This window comes from Gallus gallus, chromosome 4 (assembly GCF_016699485.2).
Source record: "Gallus gallus isolate bGalGal1 chromosome 4, bGalGal1.mat.broiler.GRCg7b, whole genome shotgun sequence".
NCBI classification, from domain to species: Eukaryota; Metazoa; Chordata; class Aves; order Galliformes; family Phasianidae; genus Gallus; species Gallus gallus.
Window position 1 is genome coordinate 84,112,888 of NC_052535.1, and position 27,727 is coordinate 84,140,614.

Sequence of the window (27,727 nt, forward strand, 5' to 3'; positions counted from 1 at the left end):
CTCGATGCGTTGTGCTGGAAGCATGACTTACATCTGCGTGCTCTGATTTGCTGCCTGGCAGGCCTGGCAGCCTAGCAACGTGCTGAGTCCACATCTGCAAAGGGATGCAGGCACCTAAACTTGGGAGGAAGAAGAACGTGGGAGTCCTGAGACTTCAGCACTCATCCAAAACCAGAAGCACCTCAGAGTCTTCTGCACTTATGGATGAAATTTAAATTTCCTCCATGATTTTAGATCTTCTTGATTTTTCTACCCTCCTGCAGGTTCAAAGAGCTTAGTGTACATCTTGTAGTTAAGACAAGGCAGGATCCTACAACAGAGTTAAGCAGACTGATGCACATCAGGTAGGCTTTCTGCGGTCACACACAGCACAGACAGCTGGAGACAGTTCTGTAGACAGATAGCAAGCACAATACTGCTTTATTCAGGAAATGTTCTGAGAAGAGAAGGGCCTGGGAGATATCAGAGTGCCCTTTCACTATCTAAAGGAGGATCACAATAAAGAAGGGGACAGACCCTTCAGCAGGATCTGTTGTGATAGGACAAGGGGAAAAGGTTTCAAACTAAAAGAGGGGAGATATAGACTGGATATAAGGAGAAAGTTGTTTTTATGACAGAGGGTGGTGAGTCATTGGAACATGTCCCGGGGATCTTTGAGGTCAGGTTGTAGGGGCACTGAGCACCTGATACAGCTGTGGGTGTCCCTGTTCATTGCAGGGGAGCTGGTCTTAATGATCACTAAGGGTCCCTCCCAACTCAAACAATTCTGTGGTTCATTTAAATTAATGTGCAAACTCAAGAAATTCAAGCAGCAGGGCCTGGGCCTGAAGTGCCTTTGTGCTGGTGAGTCAGTGCCTGTCTGAGACCAGTGGTGTCAGTGACAGGATTGCTACTGGTGTCCTGCTGCCCTTCACAGAACAGGGCCTTTAATTTGATTCTTTCTTCTCATCCGGCTGCATTTTTTTTTCTTACTGAAATTTGCAGGAGTTTAATTCTGCATGAGACTAGAGGCAGCTTTCAGGTGAAATTCTTGAGCTAGTGTTTAATTAAGGAGGGCCTTGCAAGTAGATAAACAGGCACAATACCATAAGCTTAGTTTCCTTTGAATATCTGCCTGAAAACTAGTCAGATATTGCTATAAAGATGAGAAGTGGCACCTGGTCATTCCTTGGCTAAGAAAGCACCTTCCATCACTGGGCTCAAGTCACGTTTCCTCCCTAGGCCAGAGTCTCAAAATTGCTTCTGAAAATTGCACTGCATTTAACAGTGGCTTTTCAGTAGGTGTATGCTCAGGAATGGGGAAGCTTTGAGTTCTACATAATCACTGATCTGAAGGTGATTTTTTTTTTTTTTTGCAAGGTTCATCATCTTTTCTTTGTGGTTTACCGCAATTCCATTTCCAGAGACTGCAAGATGGATTCATTTTGCCAGAAAGAGAAGGGAAAACTGAGCTTGGTACTGAGGACTCTAACTTAGGATGGGGATTTCAAGCTTCACCTGTTTCTAGTGTTGTCACATGCAAAATTTTGCAGACAGACTTAAAACTGTGCCCTATTTATTTTCTACAGGGTGAGGCTGTCGGGACTGGGCTACTCTTGTCCCTGTCTTCTCTGCTCTGCTCTCATTGGCCACAATCTAGAATTTGTAAAACAAGCTCATCATAGACCCATGTGCTTTCTTCATATTTCCCTTTTTTGTAGTTGAATCTTAAAAAGCAGTGCTTGCAGTGCTTTTGAAGTAGAATCATAGAATCACCAAGGTTGGAAAAGACCCACAGGATCACCCAGTCCATCCATCTACCCATCACCAATCGTTCTCATTAAACCATGTCCCTCAACACAATGTCCAAGCGTTCCTTGAACACCTCCAGGGTCGGTGACTCCTCCACCTCCCTGGGCAGCTCATTCCAGTACCTATTCCATGCCCATTCCAGCATAGGTACCAGCTTGTTTTGAATTTTACTCAAGTCTTAATCTTTAACTGAAATTCTGAAATGCTTTTTAGTGAAATCTTTTCCTGTTTAATTTTGTAGTGTCAGTCTGTCACTTTTTCTGGTTTTTGGTTTCATTTTCTAATGAAGAACTAAAATCATTTCTATGTCATTCCTCATTTTCTAGTTTTTCTGAAAGTGTTCTTTGGGGTATGTTCATTTTGTTGGACTCAATGACCTTGAAGGTCTTTCCCAACCTGAGCAATTCTATGATTCTGTGTTTGTTGCTCTGTGAGTAGATTTGCACTGGAAATCAATTAACATTAAATGTTAATTTTTAATTAAAAAATTTTCCCAATTTTATTTCCTCTGATTTTTATTGCATTTCTTTATTATGAGTGGGAGCACCTGCAGATATACTCCTAAAAACATAATTTTCTGCATAGCTAAAAAAAAGTATTTAACTGTTTACAGAATTCTCAATTACAGTCTCTTAGCTGAAGACTTGAAGCTTTTTGCAGAGTGTAATACTGACCTGATCTAGCTGGGAAAATGTGAAACAGCATTCTGAAAAAAAAAAAAAAAAATAGAACAGCTCTACTGACATTGACTTATGTTTCCAAAAGCTAGCAAGTCTGGAGGCTTGTATGTCAGATATGGTAGATTGCTCCATCTCTTGTTCTGTCTGTAAATGATTAACTTGAGGAAACCCATGCTACAGGCATATGCTTTCTAACAGCAGATTTCAGTCTACTTCAGATTTCCACATGGAAGCTCTCCCGCCCCCAAGTTGTGTATTACTCCTTTTACATAAGAAATACATATGGGGTTTCCATGTCAGCTGCACTAGTTGTGCCAAACGTTTGTCAGATATAAACTTTGGTCTTCCCAGATTTGTGAAACCCTTCAGAAGCGTGATTGACTTGTGCCTTTTTGGCTTGATGTAATCACTTGATTGAAAAATCAAGTGATGAAGGTTTTGTTGTGCTGTTCCAGATAAAAGCCTCACATTGCAGGGAGCTTTAAAAGCTCTCTTTAAGTTATTTGTAGGCAAGTGTATACTTTTGTGTTCATACATGATACCTTCACAACATTTTTCATAGAATCTTTTTATAGAATGTTTTGGGTTACAAGGGACCTTTAAGATCATCAAGTTCCAACCCCCCTGCTACAGGCAGGGACACCTCCCTCTCAACCAGGTTGCTCACAGCTGCATCCAGCCTGACCTTGAGCATCTCCAGGGTGAGGGCATGCACAACCTCTCTGGGCAATCTGTTCCAGTGTCTCACCACCTTCACAGTAAAGAATTCCTTCCTAATATCTAGTCTAAATCTACCCCCTTCCTGTTTAAAACCATTTCCCCTTGTTCTGTCACTACCTGCCCTTATTAAAAAGTCCCTTCCCAGCTTTACTGTAGGCCTCCTTCAGGTATTGGAAGGCTGCTATAAAGTTTCTCCTGAAGCCTTCTCTTCTCTGGGCTGAAAAGCCTCAACTCTCTCAGCCTGTCCCCATAAGGGGAGGTGCTCCAGCCCTCTGATCATATTCACTGCCCTCCTCTGGACCTGTTCCAACAGCTTGATGCCCTTCTTGTGTTGGGAGTCCCAGAACTGGATGCAGTACTCCAGGTGGGGTATCATGAGAACAGAATAGAGGGGCAGAATCACCTCCCTTGACCTGCTGGTCATGCTTCTCTTGATGCAACCCAGGATACAGTTGGCCTTTGGGCTACAAGTACACATCGCTGGCTCATGTTGTCTTTCATCTATTCTCAGTCTTTCATCAACTGACATTCCAAAATCCTTTTCCTTGGAGCTGCTCTCAAGCCATTCCCTGCCCAGCATGCATCTCCATTTGGGATTGCCCTGACCTGGGTGTAGGACCTTGCACTTGGCCTTGTTGAACTTCATGAAGAAGGTCTGGTGGGAGATGAAGAGGTTGGGGGCTGTCTTGGGCAGAGTGACCACGACATGGTAGAGTTCTCGATTCGTGGTACAGTCAGGAGGGGGAACAGCAAAACTGCTACCTTGGACTTCTGGAGGGCAGACTTTGAATTGTTCAGGAGACTAGTAGGGAGAGTCCCCTGGGGTTCAGTCTTAGACAGTAAAGGGGTACAAGATGGCTGGTTGCTCTTCAAGAAGGAAGTCTTAGAGGCACAGGAGCAGGCTGTCCACCTGAGCTGCAAAATGAGCTGGCACGGAAAAAGACCGGTGTGGATGAATAGGGAACTATTCTTGAGGCTCCAGGAGAAAAAGAGAATCTACCTCCTGTGGAAAAAGGGACGGGCAACCCGGAAAGAATACAAAGAACTTGTTAAGATGTGCAGGGAGAAAATCAGAAAGGCAAAAGCCCAGCTTGAACTCAACCTGGCTGCTGTGGTAAAAGGGAACAAGAAACTCTTTTACAAGTATATCAACAGCAAGAGGAGGACCAGGGAGAATCTCCATTCTTTACTGGATGAGGCTGGGAAAGTGACCACTGAGGATAAGGAAAAGGCAGATGTTCTGAATGCCTTCTTTACATCTGTCTTTAAAAGTCAGACTAGTTATCATCAGGTTTCTCTACTCTCTGTCTTGGCAGCCTTGGCTGGTGAGCAGACTAAACCCCCCACAATTCAGGAGGAAACAGTCAGAGACCTGGTACTCCAACTGGACTGCCACATGTCCATGGGACCGGATGAGATTCACCCAAGAGTGCTGAGGGAACTGGTGGAGGTGATAGCCAAGCCCTTTTCCATCATCTATCAACATTTCTTGTTCACGGGTGAGGTCCCAGAAGACTGGAGGCTTGCCAATGTGACTCTCATCTACAAGAAGGGCTGCAGGGAAGATCTGGGGAACTACAGGCCTGTTAGCCTGGCCTCAGTGCTGGGGAAGATTATGGAGCAGATTGTCTTGAGGGAGATCATGCGTCATGTGCAGGACAACTGGGGGATCAGGCCTAGCCAGCATGGCTTCACGAAGGGCAGGTCCTGCTTGACCAACCTGATCTCCTTCTATGATCTAGTGACCCGTCTGGTGGATGAGGGAAAGGCTGTTGATGTGGTCTACCTAGACTTCAGCAAAGGCTTTGACACTGTCTCTCACAGTATTCTCCTCCAGAAGCTGGCAGTCCGTGGCTTGGACAGATACACTCTTGGCTGGGTAAGGAGCTGGCTGGAGGGCCGGGCCCAGAGAGTGGTGGTGAATGGAGTTAAATCTAGCTGGCGACCGGTCACGAGTGGTGTTCCCCAGGGGTTGGTGCTGGGGCCTGTACTCTTCAATATCTTTATTGATGACCTGGATGAGGGCATTGAGTGCACCCTCAGTAAGTTTACAGATGACACCAAGCTGGCTGGAAGTGTTGATCTGCCTGAGGGTAGCGAGGCCCTACAGAGGGATCTGGATAGGCTGGGCTGAAGCCAATGGGATGGGATTCAACAAGACCAAGTGCCAGGTCCTGCACTTTGGCCACAGTAACCCCAGGCAACGCTACAGGCTTGGGGCAGAGTGGCTGGAAGACTGTGTAGAAGAAATGGACCTGGGGGTGTAAATAGTGTGGCCAGCAGGAACAGAGAAGTAATTGTACCCCTGTACTCTCAGCACTGGTGAGGCCGCACCTCGAGTACTGTGTCCAGTTTTGGGCCCTTCACTGTAAGAAGGACATCGAGGCCCTGGAGCGTGTCCAGAGAAGGGCAACAAAGCTGGTGAGGGGTCTGGAGCACAGGCCTTATGAAGAGCGGCTTAAGGAGCTGGGATTGTTCAGTGTAGAGAAGAGGAGGCTCAGGAGAGACCTTATTGCTCTCTATAACTACCTGAAGGGAGGTTGTAGTGAGCTGGGGGTCAGCCTCTTCTCTCGGGTGACTAGTGATAGGACGAGAGGGAATGGCTTCAAGCTGCGCCAGGGAAGATTCAGGCTGGATGTTAGGAAATACTACTTCCCTGAAAGGGTGGTCAGGCACTGGAATGGGCTGCCCAGAGAGGTGATGGAGTCACCGAGCCTGGTGGTGTTCAAAGAGCGTTTGGATGTTGTGCTGAGCATGGTGTGCATGGTTTAGCGAGAACCGTTGGTGAAGGGCGAATGGTTGGACTGGATGATCCTGTGGGTCTTTTCCAACCTTAGCGATTCTATGATTCTATGAGATTGGCATGTGCATACCTCTTAGGCCCAGCCAGATCCCTCTGGATAAGATCCCCCCACTCTAGCTTGTCAATTGCCCACTCAGCTTGGTGTCAGCTGCAAAACTGCTGAGGGTGCACTTGATCCCACTGTGTGTTGCCTGCAGAGATGTTAACACTAGTCTCAGGAGCTACATGAATTTGCTTCTCTCCAGGCTTTTTGTCACTTATTGTAGTTTTTGGGTCTGGATGTGGTTTGTACCTTTTCCCCTCTCATCTTTCTTCATGACTCAGTATGGCGGAGTTTGTTTTGTCCAAGTTTGCACTCCAGTTCAGGAAATTCATCTTCTGGTTCCTGTAATTTGGTAGATCCAAACTTCTTCCAGAAAGCAGAGAAATGAAAGGTTTATCGCTGCAGCTTTGCAGGAGCACATCGCTGTGTTTTCTGTCGAACAACTTGTCTTCTTTACTGGAATTTAGTCTTAAAATGGAATTACACTTACATTCCATTTACTAGAAGGTTGATTTATTTGTAGCAATAAATTGTAAAGGCTGACAGATAGTTCCCCTTTCGTTCTGTAATCTGAGAAGGCTTTTTTGTGCCTTTTAGGAGTTTTCAAATGGAGCTGAAATGTGGGAGAGCTCCTGACTTAGTTTTCCAGTTTTACACATGCTGTAAATGTTTTATAAGTTTAAACTTGAAAAAACTGCCAAAACTTCAGATTTTAACCAAATTATTTAAAACTGGAAACTTAGATAGAGGTAATTCCATGTAATTACTCCTGAACCTTGAAAGTGAGAGCATGCATGGGGTGGGGGTGAGCTAATAAGAATAATTTTATATAAAAGTGCAAGCCTGAAGAAGAGATAAATAGAGAAATGCTCATCTACAGATGACCATTCAGGTAATGAGAGCGATACCAACATGATGGTTGATGTTTTTGATGCCCAAAGCCAGGACTTGGAACTACGTGCTTTCCAGCTCAGGTATTCTGTTCACCTGGACCTGTGCGATCAACTTCCAGTCTAATGTGATGCTAATTCTGTTTTTAAATATATTGCCCACAAAAGGTAAAGTATTAAGGGTGGGTTTTTTTTTTTTTTTTTTTTAACATTTAGCCCAGAAGAGAGACACCAATCTAGTTTTACTTTACTTCCTGAAAGGCTGGTTTTAGTTGTGCTCTGCAGAAGATAGCATTAAGCCACAGCTTTCTCGTTCTCAATTCATTTAAGAATCAGGTTGATCACACGGTATTATCAGCGGAACTGCTACTAAGACCAAAAAGATATAGACTTGAGGTTTCAACAGTTAGTCAAGTTATTTTAAGATGCAAATGCTGTTTGAAGATGTTCCATTAATGCTTAAGATTAGCATAGTAAATGGCAGAAAATTCAGCATTAGTTAATTCAGAACTGGTAGTGGATAATGTGTTTGAGAGTTAAGAGTTTGTAAAGAGTTGTCTGTACCTACACCACAGTATTCACGGAGTACCTTAAGCACACATGTATTTAAGTACACATGAAAGCATGTGGTTAAGTCACGTAGTTGGGAAGCTCCTTTCAGATATTTTTGCTGGCTATTTTATCTTCTTTTTGGTCTCCTTCACACATATACATTTTATATATATATATACACATATATATAATGTATATATAAGGTTTCAAAGTAAGAAGGAAATGAATAGGTTCAAGTCACGTTTGGAGCATGTAGCAATGTCCATATTTTAATGAAATGACAAATTGCTGGCAACATGTTGATTATTGATCTTGCAGCTGGAGCCTAAAATGAAACTCTGCCTATCTATGTTCCATCCTCTTCAGTTTGCCATAAGGGAAATAAGAGGTGAATGAAAAAAAAAAAGCAGCATGATTTGAAGATGAGAACTAAGACCAGAATTAAGTTAGGTACAAAGGATGTCTTTTGGTTTATTGATTCCATGTGAACACTGCCTGCTTTGAGCATCTCAGCCACTGGGCATCCTGTACGAACCAGGCTGTGGAGGGCTGTGGTGGTTGAAAATGGGCACTTGGAGGAGCACCTGGGACTCGGTTGGGGTTTCTGCTTGTCCCCATTGGATCCAACTGGCAAGCTGGAGTAGAGAGCTGTTGCTTGTGATTGAAAAAGTCCTGATGAGCCATGCTTGGGAAAGGCCTGACTCAGCATTGCACTGCGCTATTGATAGTCAGCACACCAAGTCCCTTTCTGGGAATAAGCAAGAAGATTTTGACCTACTTTAATGAAAGAGTAGCAGTTTACAATCCCCTCCTCAGCCTTGGGTTATGCAGCAGTGCTCCAACTTCCTTCAAATGCATCTGGCACCCCTAGCCTGGTATCTCTGCAAATCCACATCCATTCCCTGCATTACTCAGAAGGACGGCTGTGTGTGGGCATAGTGATCCCTTCTGCAGACCAGGACAGTTCTGCAGCTCCTTGCTGCAGGATGGCAGAGGTTGCCGAAGTTTCATGAGCTCTGAAGAAGTGAGCAGGTACCATTGTGGAAGAGCAATTCACTGGGTTTGTTGATTTAATTTACATCCTTCTTGATTTGTGAATTGCTGGAGGCAGGGAGAAGTTCTGCAGACAAAGTGCTGGTCTTGCCCTTTTCCCATATTTTTTCTCACTGTCCGTATCTTGAATCCAGAATCAGGAAAGGATGCTGCTAACTAAGATGGACCATTTATCTGAAACCATCAGAAGCCTTTTGTGCTGCCTTGGTTGCAGATGGTTCTCCCTTCCATGTACAAACTTGGTACTACTCCATAGGGTCTCTGTCCCATTCCTTAGGCTTCCCTCTATGGCACTGTTAAAGTCCAGAAGTAAGGGAATGGTGCCTCTCATTGGTACCATTTCACCAACCCAGCATGTAACTGCCTGGGACCTCCAGTATGTGCTGCTGTGCACTTGTAATACCTTTCCAATAGGTTTTCTGTGCAGCAAATAACACTGCTTTTAATAACTTCAAATACGTTTTATAGGTGTTGTAAGAAATACTGATTTTAGAGAGTACTTTTAATTTTTCTTTTTGCTAACTCAGAATTGCTGACGTGTTTAAAGAAAATACAGAGTGGTGCATGTAAGGAATCTGTGATGGGATCTCCTGAAGCAGTGTGGAATGTGCTTGTAGATCTGGGAAATCAGAGCAAGGCTTACCCAGCTGTGCTTGGAGTCCTCGTGGAAGCAGTTCACCACTGTTTTTGTTTCCTTGGCTGTGAGATGACAGTAATACTTTTGCTGCCCGAGGTTTAACTCGTTATTGGTTTTACAGCAAGGTGGGAAGTCAGTTTAAAAAAGAATAAACACAGAGCTATTACAGAATAATAGTACTTAATGATTTGCCAATCCAAGTAGCAGTATCTATTAAGGAATAATTGAAACATGTTTACGTAGGAAATTTGAAAGAAAATAATAATGTTATCAAGCTAAAAAAGCTATCAAGTATAATTAGTATATACTTCCTTCGTGATTCAGCAGTCGAGCTGTTTTTGTGCATGTAAATGATTTTTGCTTAATGGATTATTGCAGCACATCTGAGCAAGCAGCGCAGGACTCCAGGAAGGGCACACCTTGAGGACACTGCAGCAGCAATATTTTGCTGTGTCACTAGATTTTATCATGCGTAAAGGACAGGCTCTCTTATACTTAGGAGTTTTCAAATGGAAATCTGTTACATTTCTGACTACGTTTCTGTTAGCTTGCAGTAATTAAAAAAAAAAATCTGAAACAAATTGATTTTGTTTGTAAAGGTGATCGTACTTAAATATTATATCATCAAGCGTCTGAGCATAGCAGTAAAATGATGGCAGCTGTGACTGCTACTTCTAACATGAATTTTATCAGTGGTGTTTTTATTCCTTTTTTCGAAGCAAGTGTAATAAAAATACAAGTGGATTATAGTTGACTGTTGGAATGCTGTATGTCTGTCAAGTGCTATTGCTAAACAAATAGTAAAATAATCTGTTAATTTTATTGCTTCAGTGGTACAAGAACCACTCTACCTGAGTTCTCCAGGATTTCTAAGCTGCTTGAGAGTTAGTACATAAAATTAATGAATCAGTCTTGGACTGCTTCCAGTACTTCATGAAAGCGATCTTTCTAAATAACCGTAGATTTGGATAACAGATAAAGGAGATATGGTTTCATTAGGGTGAGATATACCCATGAGATGGAAAAAAGTGTAGTTACCAGTAAATTGCACTGAGCTGAGGATCATACCTTAAAATAAGGACTGTGACAAAAATAATGACTCACCGGCATCTACAGGAATTCTTTAGCAGTTTATCTGTCTCAGTGGGTTGTCTTGATTCCACCTCTGTGTCTGTGCTAAGCATTATTTGTATCCCTAAACATGCAAAATCTGCATGAACCATCCCTCGTACAGCATTGTGTTTGGGGTTTTTGGAAGAACGTCATCTTTTTACTGCACTGATAAAGCAGAGGGAAGAATGGGGAGATACCCGGTACACTCACTCATGCCTGGCTGAGCCTTTTATGCTGGTCCAGGAAGTAAAATTGCTACATGGAGATGTGGAGATGCTCTTAGTGAAGCTGGTGTGACACTTTTTCTTGGCCTTCCCCTAAACATCTACAGGATATAAGAAAACTTAGTTAAATTTGAGTCAAAGAAACCAGAACAAACATGCCTACATAAAGAACCTCATCTCCAGCTAAAAGGGTAGCTTTCTGGTTTATTGCAATGCAGCCCATCTCACAGGGTTGAAATATAATTAATGCTAATACAAAGTAGCCTTTTTTTTTTTTAACCCTGATGCTGTTTAATGTCTTCTACCAAACCTGCATTACTGTTTTCTCCACTGTTGAAAGCAGCTGATAAGCACTGCTGGCAGTTGCAGTGAGGACATGAATTAGGCAGCCATGGGGATCTGAGTAACTTCTCATTCTTTGATCCACTAGGAGAAGGCGGCTTGACAAATTATGTGGATATGGTCTGTTTGCTGTAGGAACTCTTTGCAATATTGTACCTGAATTTCACCATGATGTGGCAAGCTAAAGGTTAGCTGGCTTTCCAATCAGTGAGGAAGGAAAAGTAATCTTAAAATGATTAAGATTTTAATTCAGATGATATGATTTGGACATTTCTATCCTTTCCAATCTCACATAAGAGGAAATTCTACTTTGATGAGAGTGCCTAATTTAGGTGCTGTAAGTGGTAAGAAGGATCTGAGCCTAACAGTGGCTTTGTGCAACTCAGCCTTGAATCTGAATTTATTATGGGAGAGCAGTTAATAGTGTAAGTTGGCCTGCTGGCTGTTACTGCAGCTTCATGAGAGTTAACTCAGAGTTCTGCATCAGCATGCATAAAGGAGCCCAAATGTATCTTGGGCTCACGGCTGCGCTGAGTTTTTAATGTTGTACACATTACTTTCTGGAGCTCTGAAAGCAGCACTCCCTAAAAGCAGTACAGTTTTCAGAGAGGGAAGAAGGAAAGAATACGTTGCATTTATGCCTAAACTGGGGTTTTGCAGTCATGTTGATATTTGCATCTGCATTGCATACACCTGCTTGAGATTTGGCATTACCTTAGCAGTAAGAGGTTGAGCTGCCTTATGCTTTAAATTGCAGTCTGCAATTATTCTGTACTGTTTGGAGCTCTGTCTTCTTTGTGGTTGACAGCTGTGTGTTTCAGTCATGGTTTTTAAACTTTTTCAGTTTCACAAGTGCTATCTTAAATACCAAACTGTTGCCAATTCTGAGATATGTCCTTTCCCCACGTAGTCAACATGCAACTGGTTTTGGGCATTCTGCTTACCCCGTTTACTTCAAAGTAAGTCACGTAGATTTTTGTTTTGCTTTAATTCTGATATTTTGCTGGCCCTTCTTCCTCCTCTTCTCAGAATCAATTTGCATTGTCTCAGCTAAGCTTACCAACATCCTGATTACTTATGCTCCTTCACACACTAAACTCATCAAATCATCGATTTATCTGCTTGACAGATGAAATGAAGAACTATTCTTAGGTCTTGAATGAGGAAGTTGGTACAGATAAAGCATTATGAAGAGATACCATGTGAAAAAAAAAACAACAGCAAAACAACCAAAAATGAAACCAACCAACCAAACTAAAAGCAACCCCACAAACAACAAAAGAACCCTCAAACTCTCCATCTTTGTTGAGAAGGTAAAAAGGTGCAGTCTGTGTGCCCCATTGGAACTCTTGCATCACAAAGTGCAGAAAAGGCACCCCGAAAACACTTCAGTTTTTACCTTGATGCTTCAATTATAAACTGGCACAAAATTAAAAAAAACCAACAAACTTATACAAATAAAAGACTGCAGATTTGAAGGTACTCATAGACAAAGGTACAGAACCTGAGGCTTCAACCTCTGCTGAAGACTTTATCTCAGGGATCTGCCCGAACAGATTCCAGAACTGCACATATCCTGGTCAGTATCTCTTCTGTGTGCTGTATTTGATACACCTTTCCTCCTTATTTTCATCTGAGTATATCATTGCCTGCTCTGAGCAAGCACTTTGATTCTCCAAACTGTGCTTTAGTCAATATCACTTGCAGTGATAGTGCTGTGCAGAGTTTCCTTTTCTTGTCTAACCTCAGCCAGGAAATAGAACAGATGGGTTTCGCTGTGCCTTTTTGGCAAAGAGTGAGTAGTGTGGAAATAGAAATAATAAACCTTATTATATGTGTGCTTCTCAACACAATGCTTGTAATGTGCAAAAATGTAATATAAAATAGTGCAAACTTACTTCCAGTTAACCATTAATTAAAAAAAAAGTTTAATTGAATGACCTTGAGAACAAATATATCTTCACTCTAAGAACTGGTAGCTTTTTTTTCTTGGAGGTACTCGTGCACTTTCACAGAGGCAGCACATCTCTGTGTACTGTCATGAAATGAAAGAAGATCCAATGTTGTGTTTTACTAGAAAGAGCAAATTCACTGTTGTGTGAGTGATATAACAAACACGTCATATGTAACAGGCTAGAGGAAGTAATATAAAGAAGTCATATAATTAGGTGATAGAATTACACATCTATAATTCTGTTGTTTAGAACAAAGTCTGTTTTCACTAATTACCAATTAACATTTCAAATAATCTGAAATCTGCCAATCCATGTAAATCTTATGGGCCTATTAGTGATTGAGTGCATTCAAGATAACTGTAACGTTTTTCTGAGCTTCAGATGATGACTTCTGGCAAGGCGTTTGTGGTAACAGAGTTGATAAATGATAAATGTGCAGTATCCCTTCAGCTGCAATGGAGACTGTACAGTGTAAGAGGTGAGCACATTGGATGAGGATCTTGTCATGTTAGAGATGCACAGGGAAGGTTCCAGTGATTCAGCTGCCCCTTATGGTTTTGGGAGATCATAGGTAGGGGCTGTGTGTTCATCCAAAGCTACCAGCAAACTTGACTGTAATAATGATTCATTCAGCCTATCATGCAGCTCAGTTCTTAGAGTAGTTGCTGTATGTTAGTTTATTAAATCACTTTAATTCTTTCAACTAAGATAAGTAAAAGCTTTAAAAATACCCATAAACTTGAAGGTTAATGAGTGCTTGTCTCTTTGGATGAGACTACATTTCTGGAATGTCTGCAAAATGAAATACTCTGTAGGATAATACTGTTCACTTCTATTCAGGATGGCACAGAATGTCTGCTTCCCTAATGGCAGCGTCTTCATTGCACCTCGAGAGATTTCTTCATATTTTTCTTCCAAGGAGGCAGTAGTCTCTGTGACATCAGAGTATGCAATGAGATACAAGGCCTTTCATAGACTCCTCTTTTATAGAGCGGCTTGTGTAGATTCTGATGATGATCCTGGGCATTCTTAATTCCTTTGTGGCTGATCCAACCTTCTCCAAATCCCCTGGAGACACATCAGCCATGTCATCAGTTCCCTTAAAAAACAACACAGTCTCTTTAGGTGACTGGATCGTTTTACACATTTTCTAATCTGAAGGAGAAACTCTTGTCAACAGTTTATCCTTGCTGTTCAATGGCTTTCATCATTTTGTTGATGCCAGTTGTGTGCTTCTGCTGACATCTGTGAGGAAAATAGTCAATCTACAGCAATAGTGATCCATATAATCCATGAACTGTATAGGTTTTCCTATCAAATCTATTCAGTGGCAGGTGTTCATGTTCAAAGCCTTAAATTACATAGTTTTCCTACGGATTGGTTGACCAATAACAACAACAACAACAAAAAAACACAACAACATTTGTTCTCATCCATAGAAAATCAATAAAGCTTTGGTGAAGCTTAGGAAAACAATGAAAAAAACACTTCAACTTTTCTCACATTCTGTGGGTTTGTCATGGTTAACATGAGTCTGTTTCTGCTTTTGAGCTTGAGTAAGGTGTTCTTCTAAATTGTTAAGCTTGTTCATCTTTTCTGTTGACAGGTACTTTAAAGACAATCTTTATTATTATGGCTAGATCAAGATGAGTCATAGCAACTTGGTTTACATAATACTGTTGACACTATAACTACTTCTTAAATACTTGATCTGTATTCTTATTCTCCTTTGTGATACAATTCTTTTTTAAGAACTACGCTGTAAAATGGCCTAAATTCAGTTGAAAAAAAAAGAAAGAAAGAAAATCAAATGTTTATTATACAAAAATATGCATCAGCTTGTATTAGATGGTCCCAAACTTCCTTAATTACTGGGGAGAGATTAGCAGGCAGTATTTCAAATAGTTCTGTAGGGTTGGTTTTTCAAAGCTTATAGGCTTTTGCTCCATTCCTTGCACACCGTAGCTCAGGTAGGAGCTCTGCAATGGGCTCTGCCTGCTGTGGGTCCTTCAGCTACTTGGAATTTCTGTGTCACTTTCACCACTTATTTAGGAAGTTGTCAGAAATACTTTTTCCTTCTATTTTTACATTAATAACAATAATAATAAATCAAGCTTTAGGAAAATTGCCTTTCTTTGTTAAGATGTTTGTTGTCTGCTGAAATATCTGCCAATGGGTGCATGTAGAACCTTTTCTTCCTGAATTGAAATTACTTGTGTTTCTAATGTCCTTATTCTGGATTAAATTCAGCATCGTTAGACAAATCTTGAAGCAGATAAACAAGTTAGGTAGGTGTTACAATGGGGTAAAGAAATTACAGATAATTATATTAAACCTCAAGTGTTCTCATGTCACATCTCTTGCCTCAGACTGTATCTTTTTTATTGTTGTTGTTGTTTTCCCATCCCTTTTGGTTTATCTTATAAATACAGAAAATTCTACCTACCCTTGTGAAGTCCCATCTCTGTATATGCTCCAGTGAATCATTAATACAGCTCCCTCTTCTTTTTGCTTACTTATGCCATAAATTGAAGATACTTTATTTCTCCTACCCCGCAGAATCCCAGTGGACCAAAGGGAAGTTTGGTCTTTTCTAGTAGTTGCTTTTAAACATCCACTTCACCACTTTGGCAACGGGATTTCTTCTTCAGTGGGTGGAGATGTGGGGTGGTGGTGGTTCAGGTTCAGAATATACTGTTCTCAGCAAATACAGTGACTGAGCAATTTTTAAAATGAGAACTGGTTTAAAAATAGCCTGAATTAAAAAAATGAGGGGGATAGCTTAGCTTCTGACATCTTTTTTGTGCCTCTTGATTTTGATTTATCAGATGTTCTATAATCAAATGGCATGTTCTTATTATAAGGATATTTCAGACGTGAAATACTGTTTTGCCATGAGTAAATTTTTTATTCTCCCTTATCCATTGCACTTTATTAAAAATAATAATAATAAAAAAGATTTATGTCCAGTCTTTCTAGGCATAGTTTAGAAATGATTTAAGCACAATATTATAATTACAGAACAACATTTCATAACAAAAATCTTTCTTTTTTTTGTATTTTAATGCTGTCCTATAATCAGCACCTCCTTTCCTTATGGGCGTTTGAAGTGTTCACAGTGGGATGTATGTTGGATGACAGAGAAGGGAGAAGACAAGTTCCTAACACGTTCCTGTGAACATCGTGTTGTAGGGCCTTGCTACTGCATGGAAGTCTGCAAAGACTTTTCTGTGTGAAATGCAGTCATTTCAGTGATGATTGATTACTATTTTTGCATCACCATTCTCCTGCTTCTCATTTATCAATCTTTTACCTCCACATTTCTGTGCAGATCTTATTGTTAAATGTGATTTTTTTTTTCTTTAATGACTTCTGCTTTCTCGTTCTGACGTTTTTGGCACTTAATGTGATTAAAGGGCTGTTTAAGTGGCACTTTTGGGCAGCGGATTATTTATGAACTCTGAAGTTTTTATGTGTGGAGACTAAGTCCAGCAATGTGTAAACTCTCATGGCACTCAAATCTGTATTCTGACTTTGTTAGAGTGTAAAAGCAAAAATAATGCATCCTAATGTTAACCGGAAAATTCTGGGTGTTACAGATGAGCGATGCTACAGAAGGACAAAATACTGTTGAATGTGTTTGTTTGCCTGGTTAATTGTGCTCCAGGTGTTGGGGTTATTGAAAGGATAGCTTTGTTTGCTTAACTCCTATAGAGAGTTTCTAGTTCAAACAAGGTGAAACTAGTTTTTTCTTGAATAGCTCTTGCTTTTCAGCCCTTTTCTGTGCCAAGGACAGCTACAGTGCTCTTTTCTGCCTTGTTAAACTACTTCCCCCTTTTTTTTCTTTTTTTTTTTTTTAAACTGGATGAATTTTTTTTTTCTTCTGTGTTTAAATGGAGCATAACCTTGTTCATAGCACTTGCAATGGTGAGTTGATCTGTGAGCCTTTAGGACAGGGTGGAAGCTGCTTGCCTGTCACTGGCATGTTGAGGGACATGCTGACAGGTGTTGCCTGAAAGCCTTTAGAACCCATTTATCTGTGGTACATGCAGAGATGCCCCCTCACCAAAAACACTGAGAGTATATTCCTCTTAAACTGGAGATGCTTAGTATTTTGTCCCTACCCTACACCTATTTGCAGATGAAATTAAGTTAAAATGCTTATTACTTCTTTTTTTTTGTCATCTTAAATACGTTGCACATTTCAACAGATAACTTTAAAAGAAGGCACTGAGCCCTGACAATGGGGCAGCATATGTTTCATTTGCTGTAAAATCCCCATGGAGAGAGTTTATAGCCCGCCCTGCTTCCATCTCCCACCTTCTTGTTGGGTTCATGGTGGAAGAAGAGCAATGCAGCTGCCTGTTGAGCTTTATCTCCTTTTCCAAAGGTAGTGAAACGCTTGTAGCATAGCATGTGGGAGTTGGGTGGCGCAGCACACTATTAATGCTCCTACAAGCTACTTTTCCTAAGTAAATACATGTAGAAGGGAACTTAGCTTTGAGCTATGTTGGTAAACTGTAGTGTAGATGTACTTCAAATGAACTGAAATTAGATGCTTCAGTGCATTCCAGAGTTCAGTCTTCAACAGTATCTACTGCTGCTTTTTGTAGAGCTAGAGGTCTTGTATTCGCCAAAAGGGACATCAGGTGCAGTCTGGTTTGAAGCATTAGTGTTGTCAGTGCTTCTAAAAATGGTTAAGCCTATTTATCTTTTTTGGCAGAAGCATTTTTAGAGCTCCTGAAGCTTATAAACTCTTCGAAAAAGGAACATAGGGACGGACAATCTTATTTTAAGCTGTTATTTCTGATTTGCCCATGTAAAACCTTCTGTTCTGATTCATGTTGCAAGATGGGCTGCACAAGGAGTGTCAGTGTAGAATGCAATGAAGAATGTTGATTATTGCTTATCTTAACTAGGTTTGTCTTCAATAGGTACATTTTTTTTTCTGTATTCCATGCAGCTTTGGAAACAGATACCTTTCACTGAAGAATAGGTTTGTATTATCCTCCTTGAACAATATTGTCACTCTGGGTAGACAAAGTTGAAAGTTCTGCCATAGCATTTCCTATGGTGTGTGCTGCTTGCAGTATGCTTGGATCTGTGTTACCTTTGTTCCAATGACCTTATGAAGGACTGCAGGAGTAGGACCAGGTCTATCTGCTTTAATTCAAGGAGCACTAGTAACTTCTTTAATACATGTATTATATAAAAGCCAACCTTTCCTCACACTCCTTACAAGCAAGCAGTGGAGTTCAGGTGCGTTTCCAGTTGAGTTAATGCTTAGGATCATGCAGGTGTTTCAATCCACTGGTAGTTTCTTTCCAGAAGAAAACAATCGCTGAAACCAAAACAATGTCAAGTCTGCTGTTAGTTTATTATGGCATTATGATACATCTAAAGTGTTATCTTAAGACTGTTATAAAGTGTTAATTGACATTTAATTCTACTTAGTTTTAATATAAACACTTTTCTGTTCAGAGTTTGTTTTGCAGAACAAAGGGAGAAGCGTATTTGTATATATGTACACAAACAAAGGCAGTTTTAGTGATGTTTGATCTAATGCTTCATCAAGGGGAAACAGCTGTGATTTAATGAGCACAGAGCTCACTGTAGTTCGTAACTGTGACTATCTTGTTGATGCTGTAAGGAAACATCGCCTTGCACGCATGCGGCTTTGGCATGTAACCGCTGAGGGAGGTTGTGTGCCAGGAGCGAGGGTTGCGCAATGCCACTCAGATGAGCGGCTGCAAAACTTCAGAGCTGCCTCTTTGATTGTGCACAACTGTAATTAAAACACAACGTTTGCAGAACATGCCTGGGCGTGAGTGCTCCGCAGCCTGGCACCAGAAATCCCATCCTTGTGGCGACGTGCAGCTCTGAGCTCAGGAGGCCGCTCTGTGCGGAGGCCGTTGGGCCTGGCTGCCTCATCCCGGCCTCGCTGCTGGCCTCAGGCCGCTTCAAAGGTGTTGCTGGATCGTGCTGGGGCTGGGGAGGCAGGTATGGGCACATGCTCTGGTTTGATCCTGTGCTGTTGGCAGTGCTTCTTAAAATGGGTAAGCCACTAAATTTTTATTGGCAGAACCATTTCTTGGAGGTTCTGAAGGCTCCAGCACGCCAGAGGCAGGCGGGCTGTGTGTGGCAGCCCCTGGTGCCTTTCCTGGGGAATCTCTGTTTCTAAACAACCACTGTTTTGAATGCAGGTGTTTTCTGGCTCCAAAGGAAAGCTTCAACTCATCCCTCAGCACTTGCAAGCGTTTTGTGTTTTATGGAATACTAAGAAGCTTCCTGTGAATTAATTCAAGACTCCTAAAGATCAGTGTCTGCTGCTTCCAAGAATTATAGGCCTTTGTCTTCTGAGCTACCAGAGAAGTGAAGACCCAAGCTGAGGTTGGGTTTTTGTTTTCCTCTTGAAGATTAGTGCGAAGTGTCTATAAAACGTGTGTGACTCCACAAAGGAGACTGATTCCTCATTGTGCCCAGTGGTGGTAAAGACCTTGATCCAGAAAACATCGCTCACCATCATGTGTTGATGGTACAGAGGCCAGGCTCCATCTCTGTGCAAGCAGCCATGGGCCCAGTTTCATTCTATCTTATCCTTAGCCTAAAGAACCACGGAATCATTAAGGCTGGAAAAGACCCCTAAGATCTTCTAGTCCAGCTGTATGAAGCAGCAAAGAAAGTAGAGTGGATGCAGCTGGACAGAAATGCTCAAGAAGAATTATTTCTTCCTGCATCAATTTACTGGCAGTTGTTTATGAAAGTGAAATATTTTTCTAAAATGTGTAGCATGCCAGAGAGGTTACCAGTGAAGCATTGAGACTGACTTGTTTAATGTGCATCACCTGGCATCAGTAGCAGGGCTGTGCTAATGACAAAATTGGAAGGCATCCTAAATATAGAAGAGAATCAGGATGTTGTACAGAAATAACTGAGATGACTTTGAAAACTGGGCTAACAGAAGTGGAATCAGATTCAAAATGTAAAATTGAAGGTCGTATCTTCTAAGTGAGTAATGGCAGAGTTTTGTAAAATGGGCATTTACAACAAGATCCTCATTATAGATAAAGAGTACCGAATGATCACAGGATGTGCATTAGCAGCCCCTGTGGTGTGCATAAAAACAAGTGAACAGAATTTTCTGCTTCATCAGTGTGAGGTTTTTGTTTGTTTTTTTGTTTTTTGTTTTTTTTTCTGGAAGGAGATGAAGAGACTGTTAGATAAGAGGGAACCGGTATGGAGCCAAAGTAAGAGAACTGGGAGCCAAAGGCTGCAGAAGCAAAAATGGTAGAACAAAATGCTTAGTTTAATGAAGACTTTCCTAAAAGAGGCTTTCTGATTTCTAGAGTGTCCCAATTCCACGGCAGCATTTGGGCAAGAGGGGTGGAAAAATGGACATGCTTCCTTCACTGGAAGCTCAAGACGATGGCAGGGCTTATTTTGCATAGTCTTATAATATCCCCACGTGAAATCCCCAGGCCTGTGCTTTTAAGAAATGTGTTGCATCATTAGCACTTCTATTGCTTTATTCAAACTATTTTATTTGTCTGGGAAAAGCATGGGCTTTCATTACTGTTACGTATCTGAGACAATCTGCTTTTGGAGTGCAAGCCTATTGTGATAAATGCAATACAGGTATGGGGATATATATGCTAAATGCACTAAGAGAAGGAAAGCATCCTTTTATAACCAACGTAATAGATATTTCACCACAACAGAATGTACAAATAGCCTTCAAAAGGAGCTCGGTAGCTCCAAAAAGAATGTACTGGGAAGAAAATGCAGGAGGAAGTAGCTGGACTACAGATCCACGTTTCCAGGTTAGCCAGCTAGCTTGCTTAGCTGAGAGAGCAGACAATTTCTTAAAAGCCTGTTTTAGATTTTAGTACTGTATCAACTGTTTTCTTAAATTCCTTATGCTCTCAAAATTACACCCATGAAACACCAGTTATGTTTACCAAAATATTTTCAAATTTAGCTGAAGGTTACAACACAGGGAGATAGTTCAAAGAAGGAAGCACATATCTGGTGTTGACAGTTTTGCAAAGTGATGTGAATGTGCATGTACAATATTCAGAATCTTCACTGTAAGTAAAGAAAAAAATAGAAACCAAAACTCCAACCCCATCCCCATCATTATAACAGATTTTGACTTTAAAAATAGCATTTTTTCTTGTACTTTAAATCAGGAAGTATCAAGGCTTTTTATTGTAGCTCTGTATTTTATCAGCACTGAAAAGCAACATAGAAAGAAGACAACTGTATTAGATTGCCATCTTTTTATTGAATTTCCCTGGAAAACACAGATATGTGGGAATCTGGCATTTGAAAGCCCTGTGAGAGTGCAAAGAGTAATGTTAAAGAATACTTAAGTAAAAGGTCACCCGAGATCACTGTTATGTAATATTCATTGCATGATGAATGCTGTAAATTTGGCATTTTAGGAAGTGAATAAAAGAAATACTCAAACCACTGAGCATACAGGGATTGCCTAACGCACCCTTCAGACCTCTCTTTAGTGTTACCTCCTATGTCATTCCCTAATTCAGTGAGCACTAGTACAAGCCCTGGGCAAACAAGAAGCCATATGGAGAGGTATGGAGGTTAAGTGACCTTAAAGCAGTGGCTCTGTTAGAGATCCACTGTGTTGTCCGGTGTCTAAGATGAATATCTGAAAAATCTGATGTATGAACAAGAGAAGGGCAGCACTTCTCACTGTGATGGAGACTGAACAGAAGAGTTGCTCCTTTGGCAAAAGTTGTTTTCCTACCAAGACCTGACAAAGTGTCCTTTCAGAGCATGGCAGAATAGTTCAGGAACGTACATATTTAAGTTTTCATGGCGTGACTTAAGATATCAGACCATGAGCGCTGTCCAGCACAGTGTCCTGTGTCCAAATCAGCCGAGAGCTGGCCAGCTATGCAAGATGCTGCCAATACATCCAGCATTCAGGCACTGGGAAGGTGCTAGTGGGTCAGGGGACTGGTGCCATGTGCATGAAGAACAGCAGTGGGCATTTTTGACTACTGAGATGGTTTTCAGATATTTAGGATAGAAGCATTGTCATCTGGAGAGATAAGGTAAATATGTCCTGGTATACCATACTTGATTATAATTCTTACCATTATGCATACAGATGCATTTTAGAATAGATGAAGATATACATATATGCATGTGTGCATATAGTATCAGGGATTCATTTGCGTAATTACAGCTTGTAATTTGTCTGCGTTGCAGCTATTTTAGAAGTTAAATAATTACTTATAGGAGGCAGTGGTAATTTATGGCAAGGAAAAATGCTCTCGCCTCATCTTGTCTTGAGGGTGGTGGGTGTAGTTCTGAAACTTGTCCTGTTTGCTGCTTCTCTAAAATATGCATTGCTGCTGCGTGTAGTCGTGCTTTGGTGGCTGAAAAGATTCATAGCAGTGTGGGTATTTTCTTTGGAAATGAAATGATCACCATGCAGAAAATTTGTCAAATCTTGAAACAAATGGTCCTTTGTAAGCAGGAATAATTGGTTATGGTTTCCAAATAGAAATACTGCATCTTTGAAGAAAAAGAACATCTTATAATACATTTCAAGTTGCTCACAATATGCCAGAGAACAGATGTATTTTTTTTTTACCAATTTAAGTTGCTATAGTTAAGGAAGACAGCAGCCTACCCAGGGAGGAAACCATGTTTAAGGTACCATGTCTGCTTATTAGCTTACTGTTCTATAAACGATTAAATTGAAATGTGGAGATGGCCTTGGAGAAAATGAATGTCGTAAGAAAGAGCTGATGAGGTTATAACGTCAAACATGTTCCTGTTTACATGTTGAATATATTATTAAATGTCATTTGTTTTAAAATAGGAATTCAATTCATAATGGATCTAATAGAAACAAATGCTGTTTTATATCACTTAGGCTCTATTATCTATCTATATTTGATTTTTGTTTCATGACAGCATCTCAGAATTAAGCCTCCATTACTTATTAGTTAGCAAGAGGGGATGGGAAAGACCTTGTGTTCTGTGTTTAGCTGGGAAGTCCATGGGAGTCTGTATCTTAGGCATATAAAATACCCAGCGTACAGTTCTGGTGGTGCAACTGTGAAAGTACAATTCCAGGAAGCAATGGATGTCCCACTGTGAGGGCAATATTTGGAAGACCTGGCAAGGCTGTGAGCGTGTGAGGGCTGTGTGAGGGCACGACGTGTTTGTCAATGCAGAGCAGTAGGACTGATGTGGGGACAGCGCTGGCAGACATCCGTCTGTCGGGTGAGCCACTGGGCTTTGAGTGCTTCCTTGTCAGCACAGAGGTGCTGGGAATCTTCGTGTATTCCCATAACAACGATGGCTGATGTCGGATCAGTTAAGGAATTGATTTGGCTTTAATATTCGCCTGCATAGGGGAGAGTTTTGTTAACTTCTGACACCAAGTGATGTATTTGGAGGAATAAATTGCAGAGCAAGAAGTCTCGAAAGTCATTATAGTGGATATAGGAGTGAATTTTCCAACCATCACTACAGTGACGTTTTTTGTGTTCCTTTTGGTCATGCTTTACAAAACATGTTTATGGGCGATGTCAGCAATGTTCTTCCTCAGTTGCAAGGCCTATTTTTGCAGTTTATCACAAAATGCCAGATTTGCTCAGCATGTAATTTAATCTTCTGCTTGGAAGCATCCGCATTACTTGGTTATCGCAAAATTATTCGTTAATAAAAATGTATGCTTCGTGATGTATATTTTATTAATGGCTGAGTCACGTTATCGATTGTCACAGATGCCAGGGCTGGGAGAGGTGTCACAGTCACTGCAGCCTGGCAGCAGTTGGTGCTCTGCCGGCTGCTTGGCTCATGGGGCACCTTCCAGATCCGTCTGTGCTGAGTGCTGGGGAACTGCTTCCTGCTGTAAGTCAGCAGCGGGACTTGTGTCGGTGTCAGCTCTTCCACCTTCTGGCGTGTGGTAGCCTGTATTAGCAAACACTGAGCTAATTAATAATGGGGCTTGTTGGGGCAGGAGTTTCCAGCGAATGCGATTTAGTAATTTTCGTAGAATCACAGCGTGGTTTGGGGCTGGAAGGGACCTTAAAGCCCATCCATTTCAACCCTGAGCCACGGGTTGGATGCCCCCCGTCGGCTCAGGCTGCCCAGGGCCCCATCCAACCCGGCCTTCAGCACCTCCAGGGATGGGGCACCCACAGCTCCGTGCCCTTCTTGTGCCGAGGGCTCCAGGCCTGGCTGCAGCACTGCAGGTGGGGCCAGATGAGGGCAGAGCTGTTTGAGCAAAGCTCTGTTTTTGGAGTTTGGATACTTGCTTCCAAACTTGTTGAACTCAAGTTAATAATAAGAAAATGAAGCACAAAGCTCAGTGTGCTGGAGCGAAGCTGTGGCCTGCGCAGCTCTGGGTTTGGAGCTGGCGTTCCTAAGGTGGATTGGATGGTAGCAACTCAGTGTTTACATCTCTTTGTTGGAAAGAAGTGGGGCTGAGTGAGCACTTGTGAGCCTCAGGCTGTAGCTGGGGGACGTGGTGGTGTTTCCATCCCTTTCCTCTGTTGGGATTCCTGAAGATGAGCTGGGTGCTGGCCCGGTAAAATAGTCCCCATTGTGCTTTAATATAATAATAATTAAAAAAGAAAAAGAAAAGGGAAGGAAAAGGGGAAAAAAAAATGGGGAAAAAAAAAAAGGAAAAAAATGAAAAAGGGAAAACTGGGGAAATGGAAAGAAGAAAGGGTAAAAAGAGGGGAGAAGAGGAAAAGTGGCAAGGAGGGGGAGAAGCATGAAGGAGGGGAAGGGAGGGAAAAACCAGGAATAATAACTTGGGAATGGGAAAAGGAGGAAGAACTTGAGGAAAAAGGAGAAAAAAAGGAAAAAGGTAAAAACTGGGGAAAAGGAAAGAACAAGAAAGGGAGAAGGGGGGGGGGGGGGGGGAAGGGTAAAGGCCGAAGAAAGTGAGAGAAAGAGGAGGAATCAAAAGAGGAAAGATGAAAAAGTGGAAAAAAGGGAATAAAAAAAGCGGGGGGAGGAGGTGGCGTACCTCCCCCCCCGGCGGTGCCGCGCCCCTCCCCCGCTGCTGGCGGCCGCCTAATGAGCTGCGCCCGGGTTGGCGGGCGGCCAGCGGCGGGCGGCCGCCATTGGCTGCGGGCGTGGCGCCGCGCGCTCCGATTGGTCGCCGCCGTCTGCTCCGTATTTTCAGCGGCGGAGGCAGATCGCGGCGGGGCCGGCGGCGGGGATGCAAGGTGGGTGCGCGGGGGCGCCGGCAGCGCCCGGCCCGGCGGGGTGCTTCGTTCCGTTGATATTTTGATCATTTTTAATCCCCCTTCCTCCCTTCCCCCCAATTTTTTCCATTTATCCACCCACCTCCGGGGCGCGCAGGGCGGGGTGGCCGCGCAACCGGACGCGCAGCGCGGCGGCGTGGGAACGCAGTGCCGTGTTCTCATTCGGCGCGTCCGTCTTCACGTTCCTCGTGTTCTTATTTGGTTTCCGAGGGGGTTCTTCGCTGTACCACTCTGCCCCGGCGCCCGCGGAGCGCTCATTGACCGCCCCGTCCGACCCACCCCCCCACCCGCGGTGACAGTTCGCGGCCGTCGGAAGTGGGCTGTGACCGAGCGCTGCGCGTCCGCCTTCCGTTCAAAATAGCAAATAGGAAGTTCCGTGCGCTCCGCTTTTCTCTCGCCAGCCTCTCCTCTGATGGGCATCTCAGGGACAGATTTGGCTGTGCGTTATTTCCTGGCATCCGCTCTCCCCTTTTTTATTCACGGAGCGTTTTGTTGTCGCCCATCCTTGACGTTTCTTATTAAAATCGCATCCGTCTTTCTGAGTTCTGCGTTTCCTCACAGTTTTCACGGAGGGGAAAAGCAAGTTATCTCTGAGGGAGATACGTTGTGTGATCGAGATGTGTTCTGCTGGTGCGTTCTGAAACTTTCCTTTGCACCGTGAGCTCAGCAGCACGGCAGCTCCGTTTGCTGTCTGTTCTGGCTCACTGTTAGCGAGAAATGTCAGCACACTGCAGTACCTCCTCCAGAAGCAGTGCTGGAATGGTGCGCTCGTGTGATCAGTTGGGTGATAGAAGCAAAGAGTGGGAAATTTAGATACAAATGCCTGGTTGGAAATCGGTGCCTAATAATTGTAATTGTTATTTTTAATAAAATTGTTACTGAAGCATTTCAGTGCCTCAGTTTAGCAATTTGGGATTGGATGAGTTTGGGTTGGGGTGAGTGGTGCTGTTGCTCTTGATGCCATTAACCTCTTTGCTATTCCCTTAGAGACAGAGATGCTTGCAGACTGGGCCTGCTGCTAGGCCTAAAAAACCCCGTTTTTCTCTCCTGGAGCTGCAGAGCAGTGGGGGCTGCACCTGTTGCAAGGCAAGGGTTTGTTCCAGCAATATGCAGGCACAGTGCAGTGCTGCATGGAGCTCCCCATGTCCCCTTTGCTGCGGGAGGTGGGTGTGTGGGCAGCTGAGACTGCTGTGCTTTGTGCTCAATGGTTGTGGGCACGTGGATAGGAGATATGCGGGTAGCTGCGTGTAAATAACGTGTAAATCTGTATGTACATAGATATGTATATAAACAATATGTACTTTCAACATTAATCTAGTTGCAGCTCAGTAAGGACTTTTCAAAAGGAGAAATAACCCTGTGTACGTTTTATCCTATTTTAATTTCATATCAGTGGCTTTTACAATATATATAAATAATTTTCATATTTTATGTGCATATATATTATACATACAAGTATATGTAATACATATAATATACATATAATATATATTTATCTATCTATAAAAACAAGCTATGTATGTCATACTCTATGTAAATTTTTTCAGAGCATCCCAGGAAAACAGCAAAAGTAACTCTGTGTCTGTTTGATATCTACTCATAGAATTACTGGAGTGGAAATACAAACAGTGATCAGTGACGGGACCAATGGGGGAATGGTTTTAAACTGAAAGAGGGGATATTTAGGTTAGATGTTAGGAGGACATTCTTTACCCAGAGGGTGGTGAGGCCCTGGCACTGCTGCCCAGATTGCTATGGGGGCCCCATCCCTGGAGGTACTCAAGGCCAGGTTGGATGAGCCCTGGGCAGCCTGAGCTTCTGGGGGGCACCCAGGCCATGGCAGGGGGTTAGAACTGGGTGGGCTTTAAGATCCCTTCCAAGCCAAACCGTTCTGTGATTATGTGAAAGTCTTTGAATTCCTTATCTATTACCAATCTATGTATCTGGATGTTTGCAGATTAGAGTTTCAAGAGATGTTCAGTTGTTTTGTTGTTGTTGTTCCCCCCCCCCCCCCCCCCCCCCCCCCCCCCTCCCCCCATTTGTGACTTAATTGGATGGAGAGAGAACGTGTTCTTGGTAAGGCTCGAAGGGTTGTGGAGTTCTTTGAGGGAGCGATGCCTGTGAGACAGCGATGCGATTGACAACAGCAGTTTTCACTGATAGCAGTAATGGTTGCTTCAACAGTATAATTTTTATCTGTAAGCACACGCGGTGTTAGGTTGGAAAACTTCTGGTGACAATTGCACGTCCTGTTTGTTTTTAAATGACTGTTTGGGTTACGCAGAGAAAAAAACGTACTGTTTGTAACAATGTGTGATTCCTGAGCTGTAACTTTACCACCAGTGCCACCCGTACACAGTACAGCGTATAAAATCTGCAGGTGGCAGAGTTCCTCAAAGGGGAGAAATAATGTAAGCGGTACACGGAATTTTATAGCCCTCTTGTTGCAGTAACTGTGTGTATGAAGCATGGATTTCCATCACCGTGGCCTTCTGGGTCCCAGAGCCTGCCTCGCTCAGGCAGATGGGAGCATGCGGGGCACTAAAAGCTGGGCACACAACAACCCTTTGGCTCGGCCTGGTTAATTCATGGGCTGGATGAGGTGTTGGAAGCACCGAGAAATGTGTGCAGGAGGTTAAGATGGTTTTTGGTATAAAGCCT

At 42.5% G+C, this 27,727-nt stretch overlaps 1 protein-coding gene across 23 annotated transcripts in view; it reads left to right on the forward strand.

The window, feature by feature from the left end:
* CTBP1 (C-terminal binding protein 1) overlaps positions 1–27,727 on the forward strand; it is a 221,785-nt gene that overhangs the window by 61,975 nt on the left and 132,083 nt on the right. For 4 of the 23 annotated variants that reach the window (XM_046940245.1, XM_046940246.1, XM_046940247.1 and 1 more), the window contains exon 3: positions 19,007–25,027. The exons of 15 other annotated variants lie outside the window; for them this stretch is intronic. In XM_046940245.1, the coding sequence (XP_046796201.1) occupies positions 25,021–25,027 (7 nt within the window). In that variant the 5' untranslated portion in view covers positions 19,007–25,020. Of the gene's footprint in view, positions 1–19,006; positions 25,028–27,727 lie in introns of those variants that run through there. 4 more of the 23 variants (NM_001397029.1, NM_001012890.2, NM_001397028.1 and 1 more) reach the window with 1 other exon arrangement.